Below are 17,479 nucleotides of genomic sequence, written 5' to 3'. Positions count from 1 at the left end.
TTTATTCATACAGTTGTTATCAGTAAATACTGCACCACGTATGAATGTCATGACAATGTGACAATGCCATGTTTTTTGTCGCTCCAGCCTTGACATATGAAAACGGAAACCTTAAAAAGATAGGTACATGCTGGACTTAACTTAATTAGCCAAGGACATGATCACAATTCGATGCTAATGTTTGCTAACATGTTAGCCATAAAGTGGTAGCCTATGTTGGGGCTTTGGTTTGTGAGTTTGTTTGTTGTTTGTTTCTGCAGCTTAATTGAAATATAACTAATGACTTTGTATTATTTAGCTAATACTAAATAAAGAACCAGGTGTTTTTCTCAGAAGTTGGTGATAGCAAACAGAGCTACATGATACTGTATTTACATTATTTTAGTGGCTAGAAACATGATGCTAAATGCCAGAGGTGCTTCACGTTTGTTGTGTAAACAGGAAACAGTTTGCCAACCCTTGCTAGCCATGCTTTATGGGTCACTCAGGTTAAATGTTGTTAAATGTTAGCATGTTGCTAGTTCTCCTAACTAAAAAGAAATGTTCTAAATTCTGAAGGGCTCTTTGATAGGCTGCACGGTGTTGCAGTGGTTAGCGCTGTTGCCTCACAGCTCGAATCTTCCTGGTGTGGAGGTAGTGGGTCTTTCTAAGTGGAGTTCTCCACACGTGCATGCGTGGGTTCCCTCCAGGTGCTTCAGCCTCCCTGCGACCCTGAACAGAATAGGCGGTATAGATAATGGATGGATGGATTTTCTTCTATAATATGAGTCGTTAAAGCATAAAGCTGTGAAATGTTTGTGGTCGATTTATACTTACTGAGTTTATACGCAATGAATGATGATGTTAGTGAAGCTAACAAGGCCAATTTATTGGAATGTATTATTATTTTCTCCATTACATTTAGTGGCACATACTCTATAAGCAATGCCGGCCTACTTTTCAGAATAGTCTGGCATGTACGACAATAACTACATTGCAACTATGTCTTTAAGGGTAAATGTGTGTGTGTATAGAAATCATGGAGAGTATAGCCAACATGCAAATCAGGCTGAAACTGTCTCAGTACATCATGCACTGCGAGGTGTGGCCTCAACCCATATGCAATCTTAGCACTAAACTTTATACAACTTTATTGTATACAGACCTTCTGGAAACACTGCCATCTGTAATCAGTGGTTTTGTCTTTAAGAATAATGGTCTACACAGAAAATGTATGGTGCATATTGACTTCCATTGTGTTAATAGAGCTTGCTCAGGAAAGAAAAGAAGAGCCTGCTTATGTTTGTTTTTCTTGTCTCGGAAAAGCTGGGCACCGTAAATGTTTAACACTGAACACCTGTGCAATCATCAAAATACCACAGATCCAAACCTCTTCTTGATCACAGGTACAAAAACAACATTTATGTTTTCCCCCCAAATGATTTCACCAAAGGGTCAGAGTGCAGAGGCATAGACGGATTATCATGACCACGGGCCCTGGACACAAACTTGCCATGGGCCCCTGCCTACACATGCAAACAATGCGCGCACAGAGGCGGTCTTCCCATTGCGCACATAACAACTCCGGGCAGCACACAACCACGCAAAATTACTGTCATTTTAGGTCTGTTTTGTTTGGCACCTGCCATGTACAGGACAATATACATATTATAGGAGAGACAGCAAGCTCAAATAGCCAGCCCTTGCAGTATTATGGAGTAAAACACACCTTTATTAAAATATAACCACCTAGAACAAATCGTGAAAGTAATAAAGGCAACATGAATGAACATCAGTAAAGAGCCACAGCTACGACCACACAAAACCACAGTGGAACTAATCACCTAAACCACCGGCATTTTCCCGGCCTTCTTCGAGGAAAAGTCCTTGATAAGGTCATCAAGGTCCAACTCTCGGACCAGTTCGGCCTCTATGGCCATGAGTGACAAACTGTTAAGGCGTCTCTGGGTCATTCTGGCACCGCGGCTATGACTACCATCATCTTGCCTCATTTTTCTGGTGAAGAATGTTGAGATGGATGGAATTTGTTGCACCAAAGAGGCATCTTTGGCTTCTTTTTCTTTCCTTTCGTTTAGCTGATCCACTGAGCGCCCACTTCTCCATTTTGAATACGCGCTGTATGTTTGACCCCCAGCGTAGGTACTTACGTCATTGTGTCATCACACATTACTGATTTAATCTTATAATTTCTAAAACATTCAAATGATTTTATTATCATTCTACATTTTCAAAACCACATTCATCCCAATATATATATATATATATATATATATATATATATATATATATATATATATATATATATATATATATATATATATATATTTTTTTTTTTTTTAAATTGTACCAAAAAGAACAACAACTCTGAAGGCCAAGGGCCCCTTTTGGCTCTTGGGCCACACGCCCACTTTGCCCATGCTGTAATCCGTCTATGTGCAGAGGTCACACATGGGATAACTGTGCAAGTAAAGGGAGAACTAACTTAATATCCACTTAACTCAGACTGTAAGGCTGTATCGTCTTTCTACATTTGGCAGCAGCTTTTTGTTGTTATGCAAAATGTTTCCCTGCGGCAAGTAAACAATCAGCTCGAGACTCACTCACACCGACTGACAGGTATTCTCATTTCCTGTTATTAGAGCGATTAAACAGTGCGCTGTGTCAGGAGTGAAGTATGAATTTCATTATAAGATTAAGTGACTGCATTATATTACCTAGATAGCCATGTATTATTATATGATACATGAGGTCACATCTCAAACTAACCAGTTTTTTTCTGGTTAGTGGAAAGGGCAGTGGGTCTTTCAGGGAGTTTAAGATGCTTTTATTTTGATAGAAAGAGCAAGACTCAATCATTTCATAGACAGATTATGATTTTTAATGGCCTTCAATGTCACAGTTTCCAGTTAAACAAAAAGGTGAGGACCCAGAAGCAGACTTATACAGATTTACTTAAATAAAAGGCAAACATGCACAAACAAAACAGAGCAAAAAACTTACAAACAAAACCGGGAAAAAGATAATCCAAGGGAACATGAGGAGGGATCAGGGGAGGCACGAAGATAATCCAGAAAAAGGTCAGGGACATAGACTCACACACGATGGACGACAATGAACTGGCCACGAGACAGGGGAGCACAAAGACTAAATAAACTTAGAAGGTGAGGCTAATCAGACACAGGTGAGACAATCAAGGGGCAGGTGAAAACAATCAGGGCAGGGCACACAATCAAACAAGCGGGAAACACAAAGGCAGAAAGTGGACCAACACGAGAGACAAGGTGACAAAGTAAAACAGGAAATGATCTAATCAAAAAGACACAAGTGAAATACTTAACAAGACTTAATTGTGACCCGAACATTGAATACACTAAACACAAAACTAAACAATGAGAACTCAAGACAGGGAGACAAAGTGACAAGGTAAAACAAGAAATAATAACTGAATACCGAAATACAAAACAAAAACCTAACTAAACTAGAATGACTCATGACACTTCAAACTCTAAAAACTACTCAGGATTTAAGTTTTTTTATCTTTAACCACTCCCTGATGACACATTGTGTTTATCCTGTAAGGAAACGTTTGTGCCTGTACAGACTCACAGCCATCTGTCTCATGTTTCTAAGTGACACTTATGTTACAGAATATTGAATTTCCTCTGCTTTTTATTCTTATTTTTATAGATTTTTGTCCATTTCCGCAGAACGGGTGACATTGAATTATATTACAACATAATGGACGTATCTTGGACAGTTTGTACGTCAGTTAGAGAAATCATCCCTGACTATATCCTGAACATTCATTCTGATTCTGACAGTTTCAGTCTGTAGATGCTCAAGCTGTTCTGACGCAGCATATTTATATTCGCAGCACCTTTAAGCCTAAAAAGATTTAAATACGTTAGATGTCTTGAATGGGAAATTTAGCTTAAGAGACCAACACGGTTGCAGGGAAGGATTATGTTTACTCGTGTAATGAAACAGGCTGTCATGCTATGAAGGTCTAATGTATCTGACTCACTTTTGTAACCGGCCTCAAGTGGCCATTTGAGGAACTGCAGCTTTTTGCTTTTCCTTATTGGCTTCACTGTTTAGCCCTGGAGGTCGCTGCCTGCTTGAGATGCTCTGTGCACAGGGTACAAGTGGCTCAGTGGTCATCAGCACCCACATTCAAACACTGCAAACTGAAGAAAATGAGCAGCAATATAAACACATATTATCTCTTTTGATAACATAAAAGAAGTCAAAACACAAAGTGCAGTGAGTTCAGATGACCTTCACCATGCCAATTTCACCACAATAGACATACAACAACATGCAACCAAACACAAATCACTGTTTTGAACCATTTCTTTATAAAATATTCTCACGTCCCAGCCTCTCAAGACTGATAAAGTGGTACCATATTAAACAGCAGATTATGAGATGTAGTTAATTATTTTGTTCCCAGAACACAATTCCCTTTCAAATGTGCAAGTTATCAGATAACAAGCAGCACGCAATGATCCTGTGATGTCTTGGTTGCACATTTTTTGCTAAGTTGACTGATAAAAAAAAAAAAACTTTTATTATGTCAACGTCAGTGTCACTTTTATTTATATAGCACATTTAAAACAGCCAGTGGCCAACCAAAGTGCTTTACATAAAAGCAGGAAGAAACAATAAAAACAATAAAAGCATAAAACATATAAAAACATAAAAACAACAATATGGATAAACCTAATCAAATAAAAGACCCAATAAAAGAGACTATCCTCTGCCGAAGGCCACAGTGAACAAGTGCGTTTTCAAAAGTTTTTTAAAAGTGGTGAGACAATTTGCAGTCCGGACAGTAAAAGGTAAAGCGTTCCACAGAGTGGGAGCCGCAACAGCAAACGCTCGATCTCCTCTCGATTTTAAAAATGATCGAGGGACATCCAGGATCACCTGATCAGCTGACCTCAGGGCTCTGGAGGGCTGGTGTACCTTAATAAGGTCAGACAGGTATTCCGGGGCCAGCCCATTCAGAGACTTAAAAACAAATAAAAGAATCTTAAAATCAATCCTGTACCTAACCGGAAGCCAGTGAAGTGCAGAAAGCACCGGAGTTATGTGCTCACGCTTCTTTACCCCAGTTAGAAGACAAGCTGCTGCATTCTTGACCAGCTGCAGGCGGTTGAGCTCTGACTGGTCAATGCCAAAATACAACGAGTTACAATAATCCAAACGAGACGTAATAAGATCATGTCATTAATGACATGAATGAGGCCTCAGAGGGACAAATGCAGAGTCTCCTTACAACATGACATTTACCTCAATTAAAAAGTACAGTTTGTAGAAATGAAGGCATTTAATACGATTTTTTTTTATCAACTGACACGACCAATGGAATAATCTGAAAAGGGACAGATGAGAAGGCAAAGTCAAAAAGTCATACACAGAAAAATCACTCAGTAGAAAACTGCAGGAGCGACACGACGGAACACACAGCGAACTGACAACGAGAAAGAATACACACAGGCTGTTTACACACAGGTAATCAAGGAGAAACAAGACACAGGTGGGTCTAATCAGGGCGGGATGGCACGTGAGGCGAGAGACACAGGAAGCAGGGATCTGAAAGACAGAGAGGGTGAGTTTCAAAATAAAACAGGAAATAACACATGAATGTTAACAAAGTTGACAATTGTGTCATCACCTTTATTATTGTAATTTGTTTGTTATTACGGAGGTGTTACGGTGCACAAAATCTAGATCTTTAGGTCTGAATGACACTGGTGACGCACGATTTACGTCCTTACATTGTAAAACAGCAACCACATGTCTTTGTGGGTTGTTCTAATGTTTGCAAGAGTCTATATTGAACACACGAAGGCGCCATTTCCATGCACTTAGACAGAGAGGCTGTTTGTTTGGATGCAGATCGGAAACATGCCAAGTTGTTAATGGATGCTTTTGTACATTAAAATTATTAACACTTTTCTTGGCACGACACTCCTCAACTGCACATCCAGGCTAGTCCTCGGGTTATTTAAAGAGACAGGGGAAAAAAGACAACGGAAAAATTGCAGATATTTTTTTTATTTTTGAGTGCTTCAATCTGCCTGCGCGCAAAGATTAATGAAGACAAATATAGTCGTCATAAAGCCATCAAAAGCTAACACAGGACTCTCCACTGCTGTGTGTGTTTGAGCCTCGCATCTCATCCTCGCATTTCCATTACGCACAGCCAGCAGAGCGCTCACATGCCTCCTGAACGAGCTCTCCTGCGCGTCGGTGACTCACGAGGACCTTTCTGAGGACGACACATGAGCTCCTGGCATCTTTGTCACCTCCGAAATTAACCTTTCACATTTCCTGCGCGCGTTAAGTCAACAACTCTTCTTATTATCATGTCAGGGTTCGCGTCTTCCTCCCCAGGCGGAGGAAGAGAAGGAGGAGGAGGAGTGAGGATTCGTCCCTCAAAAAGTTCCAGACTCCCTCCAGTAAAACCCTTTTGAATTTTTAGATCTTTGATTTTTTTTTCTACAGCTGGACATTGGAGTATTTCCACCAATGACCAGCGCACCCTGAGGGGAGATGGATTTGGAGGTGAAGGATGCGAACGGGTCGAGCTGTTTGTCCCAGAACGAGAGCGACTGCGGACTGAGCGCGTCTTCCGCCGGAGTGTCCACTGCGCTGGCCAGCGTGCTGATCTTCACCATCGTCGTGGACATCCTGGGCAACGTCCTCGTCATCCTGTCCGTGTTCAGGAATAAAAAGCTCAGGAATGCAGGTGAGGGATTAACAAGCATCCAAAATATCTGCTGATGGGAATAGTGATGGAATAGCAGCAGATATATGAAGTTAGGGACAAGAATCCACTGAAAACAGAGCTAGGAGAGTTATTTCTATAGTTAATCTGAATTTGTAGAATAATTTCGCAACAGAATCTGTTCAATCAGTGTGGGATACCCTGCTCTCCTCATTCATAACTAAAATTATGTAATACATTGTGTGTCAGCAATCGAAAAGACTCTCCAGACACAGCGAGGAGCCTCTCCGCCTTCATATCTCTTTATAAATAATAACACCCTCTTCTTCCCTCCATCTGGCTTTTATCCTCCACCCTCAGATAAATCACATCCGCTCCTTACATCCTCACCTGTGCTGCCCCCTGAGCAGCCAAGGTGACACACATGCTGTGGCATGGCTTCTGTGTCCTTTTGGGCAGCTTTAATGTTGAAGTCAACCTCGTTTTCTTCTGTGTTACACCTGAAGCGTCCTGGCAGCAGCGTGAAGGTGAAGATATTTATTATGTCACTTTAAGGCTGTTTGTCATCAGTCATCAGTCTGTAGCACCTCTTTACTTTGCAGTCAGTTCCTGCCATCAGCAGGAATTTTCAGTTGTTTTTTTTACTGTGTTTTGTAAGTAAAGGACTACAAATGAAGTATGAAGTGCACAGGAAGAGTAGAGGGTATTGTAATTTGTATTTTGGTTAAAGTTTGTTTATGTATTTTCCTGCTTTTAAAAGAGTACAGAGGTACGGAAGCACAAAGCGGACATTCATCCATGCGTTTCATTTGCTCACTTTTATTAGATAACCGGATTAATAAGTCGAGACCTTGATAAAACCACCGGAAATCACTCGTTAATAAAATGTAAGGATGCCTGTCCCTTTAGGGCTGCCGTACAGAGGAGTGCACTGTCTGTTTTTCAGGGTCTTACTTTTTCACGTCATCAGTAGTCTCTCTCCAAGACACTAACACTGCCAGCTTTTAACGAACACTTGGTTCTTTCTGTTCGTTAGTGGATGAGCAAAACCTTAAGAACAGAACGCTACTTTCAAAATGTGAACAAAAGTGGAGATTGTTAACAAGATTCCATTTATGTATCAAAGAATGGCTGTGTAGAGGTTTTAAATAAGTAACACACATCTTAAAAAATGAAATACACTGTTTAACGCTTTATTTGATTGCAATTAATCTCTCTGGTGCTATGCCTCAGATGAACCTTTGAATGGGTGTATCTCGAGTACAAGAGGCAGTGAACACACCACAGGGCAAAGTTACAGCACCCCATTTCAAGGTTAAAGAGCAGCTCCTGTCGTGTTTTAAGACATATAAAATGTTCTGCTTGAAATAATAACTTGTGTCTGACATGTTTTTTTCTGCAAAATACGTTGAATTACCTCGTAAAGATCCTCCCAATGCATCTCCTCCTTCTCCCTCATTAAAAATTCCCTAATCTGCATAGGCCCCGCCCACTTTGTACATTTCCAACCGCCCCATCTGTCGCGAAAACAAAACACGTCTCTGCCAGCGTTCAGTGGCAAATGGTTGAAACGTACGCAGTAGTGACGTTAACGTTTGTAGTCAGTAGTGAGTTTGCAAAAATTACAATGACGGTTACAGCTGGCTCGCGCATCGTGCATCAGGTTGCATAATGATATGCATAGCGTCACCCCGTCCATTAACGGGATTGGCTCCTTAGGTTTGTGACGTCTCAAACCTGCCAATCTGAAAAGGTGTTGTTCAGCCTGTCCTTGGTACACTGCAGTTTAAAAGCATCGCCATGGAGATGACTGCTGATGTTGTCCCTGATATGTCTTGTAGCACATGAAGAACACCACATGGAGATGTTTACAAGGTTAAACACTGGATTTTCAATTTTAAAATATATTTACACTTTAAAATTTCAGGAGCTATTAAGGAGAGGATTTAAGTCCAGCTGATGCTCCAATTAAATTATTAACCCATATCCTAGTAATTGTCGGACAATCCATAACAAATGCTTTGATTAGTCTTATCTTGTGTTGCAAATTGTGTCTGATGATGTCCATTTCCTTCCATAGAAAACTGATCATATCTTGAACCGCCTGTTTGTTTTCTATAAGAACTAGAAGAAGATATTTAGGGGAGAAGATTTCCAAAGTAATTATTGACCCCCACTTCCCAGTTAATCTCATGTACTCCCCAAACAAATTATATTTTTAATCTAAACTCGAGCGGCAAATTGTGTGTGTTGTTCATTTCCGTCCACAAAACACTGATAATATCTTGAAACCAGCCTCTTTGTTGTCTGGCATGGACAAAAAGTAGAGCAGTGACAAAAAAAAGAAGAATCAAAGAGACAGTCAGGATTGTAATAAAAGAGTCAATGATGCCCCTCAGGTTTTGTAACAAGCAGTTGTAAAGAAGAGAAAGCATGTTTTATTCTGCGGCTGCAAAAATTATAAAAAAATAACCGAGCAGAACATCGTCTTCCAGGAGCGGAAAACTGAAGAAAGATCCCCAAAATCTTTGAAGTTAAAGGTGCAACAGACAGTGCGCCGTGCAGCTGCACAACCTAAAGGGTTAAAAATAAAGCCAGGAAAGCCTGCTGCTGAAGCTAAATACTAAAGCGAGTGATCACAACATGATGCTAATGAGAACATACGAATCAGGCAGCAGGATTAGGTCAGCAAGTGTTGGGAATAATGAGCCTTTAATTACACTTTCAAACACATTACATAACACGTGTGTTCCTGTGTACACCAGCCAAAAGCAGTTTGGTTGAAAGTTTAGGAGCCCGAAAAATAATCTGATTAAACAGTCTGAAATAAAAGCCACAGCCGACTGGTCTCGAACAAGAGTGCAGGACTAAATGGCCTGTTCAGAAGTCCTCTCCATGGGATCTAATTGGATCCGCTGATGGGTCCGGTCACACGAGAGTCGGCTCCGTGTCGCCGTGTCCCGTTGGTCAGCATGTGGGAGCAGAAACCTGAGACTCCTGCAGCAGCTTAGAGCTCCTATCTTTGTACTCTTTTTCAAACGTGTCCTGAAGTGACTGGAATTGTTCGTTGCTGTTATCCCCATCAAACTCCTCCATGTTTCAAACAGGCTATTTATAGGTTTGGCTCACTTTGTATGAATGTTTAATTGTGCAGACTGAAAGGGAAGCATTGACACATGAGGCGAGCAGGTAGAAGGAGTTGTTTTGTAAAGGGCTGAAAGGCTGATCCCATACGACCCATGTGTTGAGGTACGATTTGTGATTTGCAGGAGAAAGACAACCCTCAGAGGTATACCTCTTAAAAACATCCCATTGCCTGTCTCCTCACAGCAGCAGGACCTTTCAACTCTGCTTCACTTCACTCGCGCTGCACGCTGCCTTTACATATCCCTCCTCCTCCCACCGCTCAAACCCCCTCCCCAAACAAAAAAACACATGCAAGTGCACACGTCTGGTAGATGCTGGTCCGTCTTCTGAGTTTCATATATTACGTAATACATCGGAGGAGAATTGGAGCAATATGTTCCTCTGTCGCAGGTTTGCAGGTTCTCTCAAGTGTGCAAATGTAACAGGATCTAAGGAGTGAATCTTCAAAGCGTGGCACTATAGGCCTGCCAATAGGCTGTAAACACTAGACTTTCCCACTGGGGTTGACCACACTAAAAATACACTCAGAAAACGCACTCATGAGAGAGAGAGAAGGAGGAGAGGGACGGGGATGGAGAGCGAAGAAGAGGAGCAGACGCAGGAAATAAGGAATGATGAGCTTGTGTCGGGAAGCTGTTGTAGTGTGTAAAGACAACCGCGGCCCGTCAGTCAGTCTACAGTCATGAATAAAACCTAAAAACCAGAGTGTCCAGAGGGGGGTTAATTGAGTCAGCGGACTTAGTGAGTCAAACCAGAAGCCAATTTACATTGACAGCATAGAACCTCGGGGAATATCACTTAGCACACTACATTAAACATATCCTCTTTTCCCGACAACAGCATAGCACATGGCATGTGGTGTTCCCATATAGGTAGGATCATATCAGATTAGGATTATTGGATTTAAACACTCAGACATGGTAGATACACTGCTACATCCAGTCTTACGTCCTCTGCTGGACGCTGTTTTTTAACATTTGCATAATTCAACATCATGTTTTGGGATTGAAGCGCAGTCGGACTGGACGCTGCTCGGTCTGACTCCTCTCAGGCCCGGTGAGTCTTATTTTCTCCGACATGCAGAGTCTGATTGGTGGATGGCGTTTGATGGTGACGATGATGTTTTTGGCCCGGCTCTTGCAGGCTGCATCACCAAAAGGCAGCTTGTGTCAGTTTAATGTTTGACTTCGATGCGAAAAAATCTCTGGCCCCTTGAATAGGAGTTCATGCAGAAGTCACCATTAATTCATCAATGCTAATGCCCTTCTTGAAAGGTTATTCCTGCTGATTTATGATAAGATGACAGATTAAAACCGATGTAATCTGATTTGGGAGATGCACTTGTAGTAATAAGCCTTCAGCCGGATTCAAGCAATGCCAACCCTCCCATGCATTTATATAAATCCATCTTTCCTTCAAAAGGTGTGTAAATATAGCCGGGTGAATCAAAGCCTAGTGTATCACGTTCCCAGTGTGAGCAGTGAGAGTGATGGGATACAGACGGTGGGTTTGACACAGGAGCGTAAGCCCCTGAGACTCACTCGTGCTCACAACCGTGCGAGTCGTCAGAGTGAAAATCCGCTCAGCCGGCAGGCTGTTGTTTTGTCTCCTGGTTTGTTTATCTCCTGCACGCGCATCTTCATTATGTACCTATTCTCGCTCCGGCATAACTCCCTTTTTATTCCCTCCATTGTTCTTTTTACGATGCAGATTTAGAAGAACTGGAAATGAAGCAATCTGCCATAAATATGCCCACATTGTGCAAAGAGTCTATTTCAATACCGAGGTATGCAGGTTTATGTGCAGGGAGGGAGGGAGGGAGGGAGGCAGTTCTGTCTAATGTATTTCTGAGATGTTGCAGCCTGGTGTGTGCTGCATGATTCTAGTGACAAATATCATGTAAGTTTAGTTTCAATTCAAGTTTTATTTGCCAGTTGTTGACAGTCAGAGAGAGTAAATTCTCTGGCAGTCGCTTAAAAGCAACATTTATCTTGATCTAATGCAACATTTTGTTGTTTGATAGTTTTGTGAAACTCCATCCGAAAGGCTGGAAGTCAGTCGTCCCTGATGGCCTGTAACCAAACAGGTTCAGCTCCATTCAACTCACACTTGTTGATAATAATAGCTTGGAAAGATATCAGCAAGCACGACTCTATTCTGGCATCCAGGAGGGAGGACATCTTTGTGTCTCTGCTGTTTTACACTAAAACAAAATTTGTTGTGTGAGCTGCGAGTTTGGCTGTGAAGAGCAGCCGACCGGCCGCGCCGGTTAATGGAACAGCAGAGAGGTAATGGTTCGTCCAGTGTTTTAATAATGGATGCCAACAAAACAAAGACAGTCATCTGGCTGCTTCTCCGCAATCCTCTCAGCGGTGTTTTAGCACTTACCTCACCCCCTGGACGATAAGGGGGGAGAGAGGGTTCAGCCAGAGAGAGCTACAAGGCTGTAACATGCCCCGTCCAGCCAGAGAGCACGATAACACTGAGCCACATGATGTCAGCGAGGAATCAAACCTCTGCACAATGACAAATGCACACAGCGAGGAGCACTGTGAGCGTCACAAATACAAGCTGACAGATTTGCCCACTGAGCTGACTCGGGGATGGAGAACAAATGCTTTTATTTTTATCTCAGCAGGCTTGATAGAGGGCTCGTGCTGTTTTAGTAACTTGGAAAATGCCTGTGTGTGAGAACCTGAGCCAAGTGTGTGGAAAAATGTGATCTGATTCCCGTCTTAAATTAAAAAAATATCAGAAAAGTCAGAAGGAACGAATACAATCAGGCGTATTTAACTTCCCCCTTTATCCTTTGTTTCTTTATTACCCTGTTTGATGGATCAAGTTCCTGCAAGTGAATTAAAATTAGACCGGTTGCTAAACAACAAACTGTAGCTGTGTTGTCTCTGGGGTGCAGGGATTATAACAAGCTTTGAATGCCGAGGATTGATGGTCGACATGTGTTTTAAATCCACTCCCATCAAATCTGCCAATCAACCCTGTTGTTTCAGCTGCTGTCTGAGTGAGCAAAGCCCCTCTGCGCCTTCACGTTTCAGCTTCACAAAGTAGTTTAGGTTGTATCAACCTGGAAATCAACCCAAAGTCTGGCAAAAAAATGTTGTGAAATGGAGTTACATTATTCTTTATGGATTCTTTACAGAACAGACACATGTCTTAATGGATCGAAGAGCAGTGTGTAATCATGTTTATTGTTCTGTGTGTCAGTTTGGTGCTCCTAAATACATGAACAATACATTACATAATAAAGAGTTTTATCTCCCCAAAGCCGGGTCAACTGTATTTAATGTCTCCAAACACTGGGTTTATTTGGCCCAAATCTCCACTTCATGTTTTTACAAAATCCCAATTCAATTGCATTGTGGCTGTACATGTTCGTGTTATCTACCCTCATATCTTACAAAACATTACAATTTGATTTAGCGTTTCATTCCCCCCCCACACCCAGAACATCTGCACTGTACCAACATCAGATGTCATTTTCTATGAGTCATGTTTCTGAGGAGCTCCAGTGTCACGTTCATTTATACCTAGGGTGCACATGAACTTCTTTAGCTGTAATTTGATGCTAAAAGAACCCATGTTCTGACATTTATGCGCTTAAATTCACTTTGACTTAGCTGTTTGTTTCCGAGAGCAAAGATGCTTAAAAACAGTGCCATGTGAGCCTTTTATTGGGCGGAACTGCCAAATAAATTACTGATTTCCAAACACTGAATAAGATGTTTCTTTATCTGAATATATTTTAGGGACTGTTTAAAGAGATACCATTTACTGTCAAATTAAAACAAGATTAGTAATTCTAGTGAGGCTGCAGTAAATATAGCATTGCTTTTAGCTAACTGCTAACAAGTAGACGTAGCCTCTTGGTTTCAGAAATGGACTGTACTGTTACAGCGCTTATCTAGTCTTCCGACCACTCAAAGCGCTTTTACACTACATGTCACATTCACACATTCATTCACACACTGATGGCAATGACCTAAGTGTCTATTTCAAATCAGGATCTATGCATTCATACAACAATTGCGGGTTCGGTGTCTTTCCCAAGGACACTTTGACATGTGACTGTAGCAATCAGGGATCAAACCCCCAACTTTCCGAGAGGCGGCCAACTCTACCACTGAGCCACAGCTGCCCACATGGGGGGCCTTAACCCTGCCTTCTTCCTAATGGTCTGCTGGGGGCTCAACTTGTTGAATTCAGACTGTATCTGTACCTGTGATTGGCAATCTGCCACTACTTACACTACGAGTAATGAGCATCCGCCCTGTCATCCACATGTGGTCACTTCTGGCTCCAAAGAATTAAGATGGTGATGGCAAAAATGCCAAACTAGAGAGTACAAAACAATAGTGCAGAGTGGCTACTTTGGTTTCTTTTACAGTCTATGGATGGGTCTTTGATGAGATGATGAAACAATATGAGTGTCTTATTGTGGCAATCCATCCAAGAGTTATTTCACTCAAAACCATAAATCTGAACACCGCTGTAGCACTAAAGTGAGAATGATTCATCCAGGGCACCGTGGACATTTGTACAGATTTCACGGATATTCATCCAATTGTTGGGATAATCCCATTTGGACCATAGGAGTGATCTGACAGACTGATAGGCCACCATTGCCATTCATGGAGCCACTAGAATGGATTGAAACATTTCTAGGTTTAAAAACAGTTACAGAGGGGGGGAAGGGGGGGTTGTAACACTGAGAGAGCTTTAGCAATGAAGAATTTGCCTGAATCCAAAAGTAAATGGTGACCCTTATCTAAATTAGTCACAATGAAGGTGTGCTTTTATGGTATGAAGTCATAGTCAAACCTCCAGTGACCCTGTTTATTTTAAGGAATTTAACCCGGAGCAGAAAGTGAAAAGAGAGTGCTCTATGCTTTATTTATACACCAGTTTGTGTCATGTTTTGTCTCTTATTTAACCCTGTTATGTCTTTCCAGGCAACATCTTCGTGGTGAGTTTGTCCGTAGCAGACCTGGTGGTGGCCTTGTACCCCTACCCTCTGGTCCTGACGGCCATCTTCCACAATGACTGGACCATGGGCGACCTACACTGCCAGGCCAGCGGCTTCATCATGGGCCTGAGCGTCATTGGCTCCATCTTCAACATCACGGCCATCGCCATCAACCGCTACTGCTACATCTGCCACAGCCTCCACTACGACCGCTTGTACAGCCTGAGGAACACCTGCTGCTACCTGGGTCTCACCTGGCTGCTTACCGCCATCGCCACTGTGCCCAACTTCTTTGTTGGATCGCTGCAGTATGATCCCCGCATCTACTCCTGCACGTTCGCACAGACGGTCAGCTCCTACTACACCATATCAGTGGTGGTTATTCACTTTCTGATCCCACTGCTGGTGGTGTCCTATTGCTACATGAGGATATGGGTGCTGGTGATACAAGTGAAACATCGGGTTAAACCGGAGCAAAGGACCAAACTGAAACCTAGCGATGTGAGGAACTTCCTGACTATGTTTATGGTGTTTGTGCTGTTTGCAGTATGCTGGGCTCCACTAAACTTAATAGGCCTAGCTGTAGCTATTAACCCTGGGAAAGTTACGCCCCACATACCTGAGTGGCTCTTTGTCACAAGCTACTTCATGGCGTACTTCAACAGCTGTCTAAATGCCATCATATATGGACTTCTTAACCAGAACTTCCGTAAAGAATACAAGACAATCCTAATTGCTCTTTGCATCCCACGTTTGCTCCTCATAGAGACCTCAAGGTGTGCCACAGAGGGACTGAAGAGTAAGCCTTCACCAGCTGTAACGAACAATAATGTAGCAGAGATAAATGTATAAACCAATGTTTTACCAGGGAACTTAGATTAAGTTTCTCTGGAGTGTCATCGTGGATGTGTGACATGTTGTTCATTCAGTGCCTTTTCACAAGATATGTATCATATTCAAGTTGTAAAGATGTAATCATGAGGACACTGTCATATTCCTCTCTGTCATGTCAGACTCTTCCCTCGTGTTGAGAGGAGAAGAATCGATGGTGTCACAGGTACGTTCTGTTCGTCTGTGTCACCTTCCCTGCAAAAAGTGATAGACAAGGAAGAAAAAAAAAGTCTTCTCCAGTGAAAATGACTTTTTCCAAAGTCTTGAATACAATGAGTCAACACCATAGACTGTATAAGTGGACATAGCTACCCTGACATCACCCACTGGTTTGTGGAGTATAATCTTAAAGGCTCAAGTCTTGCATTTTAGCCGTCGCCAACTTGTCTTTTGAAGCCAGATATCACCATACTTCCTCTGAAGGGTTGGTAGAATTAAGTCTTTGGATAGCAAAGCAAATGCTAAGTTATCAGCTAACAGCATAGCCAAAAGACCTCTGAATAATCTCACCATCCAGACCTGTGATTAGCTGGTACTTATTGCCTCAAGGTTGCACTCAGGGCTCTATGCTACAAAGCTCTTTTATCGTTAATGTACGTGTTTCACCCAGGAATACAGAAGACACCTGTTCATTTCCCATCCAGGTTGACTTCCTGCTTTAGCCCAAAGCAGAATCTTTTCTTATACCGAACCAAGTAGTGTTGGTGCCCCAAGACAACAGAACTGCAACTTCAATGACTAGATATGTGGTTTGTTTAAGGCACCCAGCTAACTTTAATAGTTGTAGGACAAGATCATGGTTTGGGTTAAGATATTAAGTCAACATTGATTCTGGGTTTCACACAAACTGATGTTTCCTGAGTAAAAAGTGTTGTCTCAGCACAGGAGGGCTGGGTTAGCAAATGCTAACGCTAGCTTGGTCATCCTTTCACATTAACTGTGGTATTATTTGGATGATAATTTTAGCTATCGGTGCTTTTTAGGCATTCATATTTTTTGTATTTTTTTTTTTACAATTAACTGTTATGAACTGGAACACACTGTGACAGTCCAAAGATACAGGACGGACCACCTCCATAAAGAAAGTCCATAAGTTATAAAATGAAATGAATCTAGAGATTGAAACCATAACATTATTATACAATTATTTACTGAGGTTATAAATTAAGTAAGAAGTCGCTTCACTTTCTCATAATCGTACTTCTTTCTGTAAGATTATTCTGGGTTCTTTCAAAACACCAGGCTCAATGCACTTCCACAATGGCGTCACTTTTCAGATCTGGAGGCTATGTCTACTTTTTTAATAAAGTCTATAGTCAATATTGTAAAACTTATTCATTGGGTGGTAGACTTCACTACATCATGTGCAGGTGAATTACTTCCTTTGGTGAGTAAAAGTGAGAAGAAAATAAATGTATTTTCTATTGCCACTGTGCGTCTGCTATTCTAAATATGTTGACGGAAAAGTCTGAAGGCTGGTTGTTTTCCTTCAATGCAATCATTCACCTCGGCTAATTCTAAATTTGAAATATTTAATGCTTGGCTCAAGTATGAAGGAACGTTATTACTCTGATTTTAGTGACTGAGAATATTAAAACTGTGGTTGCATCCCATATTTCATCCTCCTTTTTTCCACTTGGTATTCAGGCTGTTTTAATTCACCATGTTGCTGGTTCAGCCGCAGGCTTTTCTTCTGAACAATGATTGTCTTACAAAATACACTG

General features: G+C 41.6%; 1 protein-coding gene across 1 annotated transcript; it reads left to right on the top strand.

The window, feature by feature from the left end:
* Positions 1-6,561: 6,561 nt before the first annotated feature.
* On the top strand, positions 6,562-15,716 carry mtnr1c (melatonin receptor 1C). The gene is made up of 2 exons (XM_069669652.1): positions 6,562-6,757; positions 14,851-15,716. Exons 1-2 carry the CDS (start codon positions 6,562-6,564, stop codon positions 15,714-15,716), a joined length of 1,062 nt encoding a protein of 353 aa, XP_069525753.1.
* The last annotated feature ends 1,763 nt before the right edge of the window (positions 15,717-17,479 follow it).

This window comes from Semicossyphus pulcher, unplaced genomic scaffold (assembly GCF_022749685.1).
Source record: "Semicossyphus pulcher isolate SPU_LCO1_2020_fin unplaced genomic scaffold, fSemPul1.0.p SCAF_2, whole genome shotgun sequence".
Taxonomy (NCBI): Eukaryota; Metazoa; Chordata; class Actinopteri; order Labriformes; family Labridae; genus Semicossyphus; species Semicossyphus pulcher.
This window is presented reverse-complemented; position numbering and strand designations above follow the sequence as displayed.